Source organism: Nanorana parkeri, unplaced genomic scaffold (assembly GCF_000935625.1).
Source record: "Nanorana parkeri isolate BGI_ZX_2015 unplaced genomic scaffold, ASM93562v1 scaffold2834, whole genome shotgun sequence".
NCBI classification, from domain to species: Eukaryota; Metazoa; Chordata; class Amphibia; order Anura; family Dicroglossidae; genus Nanorana; species Nanorana parkeri.
Genome location: NW_017309102.1, coordinates 31,161 through 34,791, shown reverse-complemented (window position 1 = coordinate 34,791; position 3,631 = coordinate 31,161). Strand labels below are relative to the sequence as shown.

Sequence of the window (3,631 nt, the reverse complement as noted above, 5' to 3'; positions counted from 1 at the left end):
GGGGGGAGGCACAAGAGACTGACACACCTGGAAGAGTCAGTCTATCAGCAGAGGAGTCCTCTATATATACCCTCCTGTGTTGAGTTGTATTGTTCCTGTACTGTCTCCCTATAACAGGTAAACCCTATGCGTGCACGCTCGGGTTTATGTAGTGACGGTGTATACGCGCTGACAACAGTCTACAGCCATTGACATTGTGAGGCTGTAGGCTGCACCTGGGGCATTTACTGTGCACACAAGCCCCCTCCGTGTGCAAGAGCCCTTTAAGAGGCCGCAGATGAAGCAGCAGTGTAAAATTAGCCATCGGCAGGATCATGCTCCTTACTGCCGTATCTCTAATCTTCTGATCTGTGGGATATTTGGGGGGTTGGAAAGATACAAAAAGAAGGCAGTGAAGGGGTTAATCACCCAAAGAGCTGGCAATCAGTACCGGTTCCCATTGGGCCTTTAATCTCTTCCCTGCAGCAGCTCGGGTGGGAGTCCAGGTCATAACAGGAAAGGAGTGAGAAGCCGGCACAATACTCTCAGCGAGAGACGCTCAGGATTCCTCGTCGGGAACGTGTCAAGTGAGAGGAAGAGAAAGTTGCCAACTCAGATCTGTGGCCTGGCCCGGGGGGGTGGGCGAGGATTTCACGGGGCTTTTTGGGGAATTTTACTAGAAGAGATCACAGAGAACAGCAAAAACACGTTCCCATGGAAACGTCCGGCTATGGACATCACAAGGGCATGGAGAACCTTCACCGGAGGTGGTGACTGTGTCATTGGTGGGCCATGGAAGCCAAGGAAGGGTTCCCGTTATACATACCCCATCGCACTCCTGACCGCCATGTCCCTGATAGCCTCTTCTTGGTGGCAGCTGCAGCAACCAATGGAGGGCGCCGTGTATAAGGTGAGTCGCCGGCACTCCAAACTCTTGACCTTCACTCATATTATCATACAAAAACATGTCGTGCGATACGACCAAACACCGACAGGGACGTATGGTTCAAGACTTTGGCGCGTCGGCGACTCGTCTTCTGTTGAAGGGTCCCGGTCACGTATTCTGTGGACTCAACCAATGTTCACGGGAGCCGGGCACATCATTTACTGGGTGACCTCATTTCAGTCATGACGTTGGTGGTGAGTGGCGGGTCAAACTAAACTAAATAAACGCATGTCACCAGCACACCAATGGTGTTGAAGTCCAAAGTGTTCGTTTATTGGAACATCATGTCACCAGAACTAGCGCTTTCGGGGCCACGCAGGGTCCCCTTCTTCAGGCTCAGCAAGGGGCTTCCCTTATTTAATTTGGGGCTTCCCGGTAAGGTATTTCTACGTTTGTGGGCCAAACTAAAGCCTGGCCTTGACCATGGGATTCGGTTCTTCTCCTCCAACCTTCACCTCCTCCCCTTCACTTAAGCTCTAACGCACCTTGTTCCTGGTATCTGTGGCCGGATTCGATGACAGGTCCTCTTTGCCCTCTTCCTCCTCCGATGGTGGCACTCTCTGCAGCGTTTAGGATCTTCTGACCCTCGGAGGAGGAAGAGGGCAAAGAGGACCCATTCTCCGGTGTGCCCAGGGTGGTGGGCCAAGTCTTGACACCCTGGGCTCAGAGTGAGTTGAATGACGTTGGGGGCAGGGGAGTATCAGAAAGGAACTGGAGCGGTGAGCCTGTGGGGGGCGGCAGCACCAGATATCGGGTGACTACAGCAGTACATTCTCATCTAATCTGTGTTGGGCTATTGTCCTAAACTCCTAACAGGTGGACATTTCCCGTCTTTCTCTCATCACAGGTCCACCTATCTATGCCGGAGTGCGATGGAACCATACAACCAAACTCTAACCAGCTCCTTCATCCTTCTTGGCCTCTCGAGCGTCCCGTACCTTCAGGTCATCTACTTCCTGATCTTCTTCCTCATTTACATCATCACATTGTCAGGAAATGTTCTCCTCATTGTACTGGTGAGGACGGACAACCAGCTGCAGACCCCCATGTACTTCTTCCTCACCAACCTCTCCTTCATTGACATCTGCTTCTCCTCCACCATTGTGCCCAAACTCCTTGTAAACACCGTATCTCAGGACAGAAGCATTTCCTTCCTGGGATGCGCCTCGCAGATGTACTTCTCCCTGGCTCTCGGGGCCACCGAGTGCATCATTTTGGCGGTCATGGCCTACGACCGATACGTGGCCATCTGCATCCCTCTACGGTACCAGGTGATCATGCGCCGGAGCTTCTGCCTTTCTCTGGCCGCTCTCTCATGGACTGTCAGCTTCCTGAACTCTGTGATCCACGCCGTCCTCACCTTCCGGCTCCCCTACTGCAAGTCCAACCTGGTCCGGCACTTCTTCTGCGAGATGCCACCACTCTTCCGGCTCTCCTGCAGCGACACCTTGTTCAATGAAGTTGCCGTCTACATCTCCGGGGGGCTCATCGCTCTTTGCTCCTTCCTGCTGACCCTGACCTCCTATTTCCACATCATCTCCACCATCCTGACGATCGGCTCCAACAAAGGCCGATCCAAGGTCTTCTCCACCTGTGGCTCCCACCTGGCCGTGGTCTCCCTCTACTATGGCGCCATCGCCTTCATGTACCTACGACCTCGCTCCAGCTACTCCCCGGACCGTGACCGGGCAATTTCCATGCTTTATACCGTGGTGACCCCCATGCTGAATCCCGTCATCTATAGCATAAGGAACAAAGAGGTCAAAGGGTCATTGAAACGGAGGCTGGCCAGGAGGAGGTCTATGTGGTGCCATAGGACAACATACATCTAAAGCGGACCTGTCATCACATCTATGTACTCATCTCAAAGCCCAACTCCGGGACATGAGAAGCTTTCACTGGCAGTGGGGCGGCCCCATGAAGGGTTAAGTGCTTGTTTATGTCTAGAGGTCAGGAAAAGCTGTTTTAGGGTTAGTATAAGGATTGCCAGCTCCCCGCTCCCCTGGTGGTCAGCACTCTCCGCTTCCCATCCAGCTGGTGGAATGTTCCTCTATGTCCTCATGTACAATGCAGGTCTATGGAGCCATGAGTGAGCCTTAGACCACCAGAGCGAAGGGGAGAAGAGTCTGCAGTGTCTGGTCTATCAGCCTGGAGGGGGGTGGTCTATCAGCCTGGAGGGGGGTGGTCTATCAGCCTGGAGTGGGCGGTCTATCAGCCTGGAGGGGCCGGTCTATGAGCCTGGAGGGGCCGGTCTATGAGCCTGGAGGGGGTCGGTCTATCAGCCTGGAGGGGGGGGGTGCCGGCTCCGCGGTGAGTATAACTTTTTTTTAATACCTAGAAAAAAACAAGCACCTAACCCTTGCAGTGCCAGGACAGTCCCCCTGCAAGAGAAGACGTTTTGTTTCCCTGGAGTTGGGCTTTAAGTGCAGCATGCTGAGCGATGTGTCATGTGACCCTTCCAGATATGTACAACCTCTCACAGAGATCACATGACTCCCCCTGGCAATGCCTTCATCCTTCTTTTCTCTCCAGAAGCTCAGAGCCATCTTTGTTCAGGTATCACCCAGGGTCACCATCTACTCCCTGGACTGGGATGCCGGGGGTACCTATGTCTAGGCTCCTCGCCTCCACCTAGTGGCCATATTGTAGTATCACATCATAATACATTCCACCTGAAAAGAAGCCGATCTTCTCATTCACCTAACT

The 3,631-nt window shown here is 53.3% G+C and overlaps 2 protein-coding genes across 2 annotated transcripts in view; both read left to right on the top strand.

Annotated features, from left to right (window-relative positions):
* Positions 1-1,797: 1,797 nt before the first annotated feature.
* Positions 1,798-2,757, top strand: LOC108802377 (olfactory receptor-like protein OLF1). The gene has a single exon (XM_018574240.1). The coding sequence runs from the start codon at positions 1,798-1,800 to the stop codon at positions 2,755-2,757; it is 960 nt and encodes a 319-aa protein (XP_018429742.1).
* A 400-nt stretch (positions 2,758-3,157) lies between these two features.
* The window catches only part of LOC108802376 (olfactory receptor 5V1-like), a 1,815-nt gene continuing 1,341 nt past the window's right edge, over positions 3,158-3,631 (top strand). The window contains exons 1-2 of the mRNA XM_018574239.1: positions 3,158-3,235; positions 3,482-3,493. Of these exons, the coding sequence (XP_018429741.1) occupies positions 3,158-3,235; positions 3,482-3,493 (90 nt within the window). The remainder of the gene's footprint in view (positions 3,236-3,481; positions 3,494-3,631) is intronic.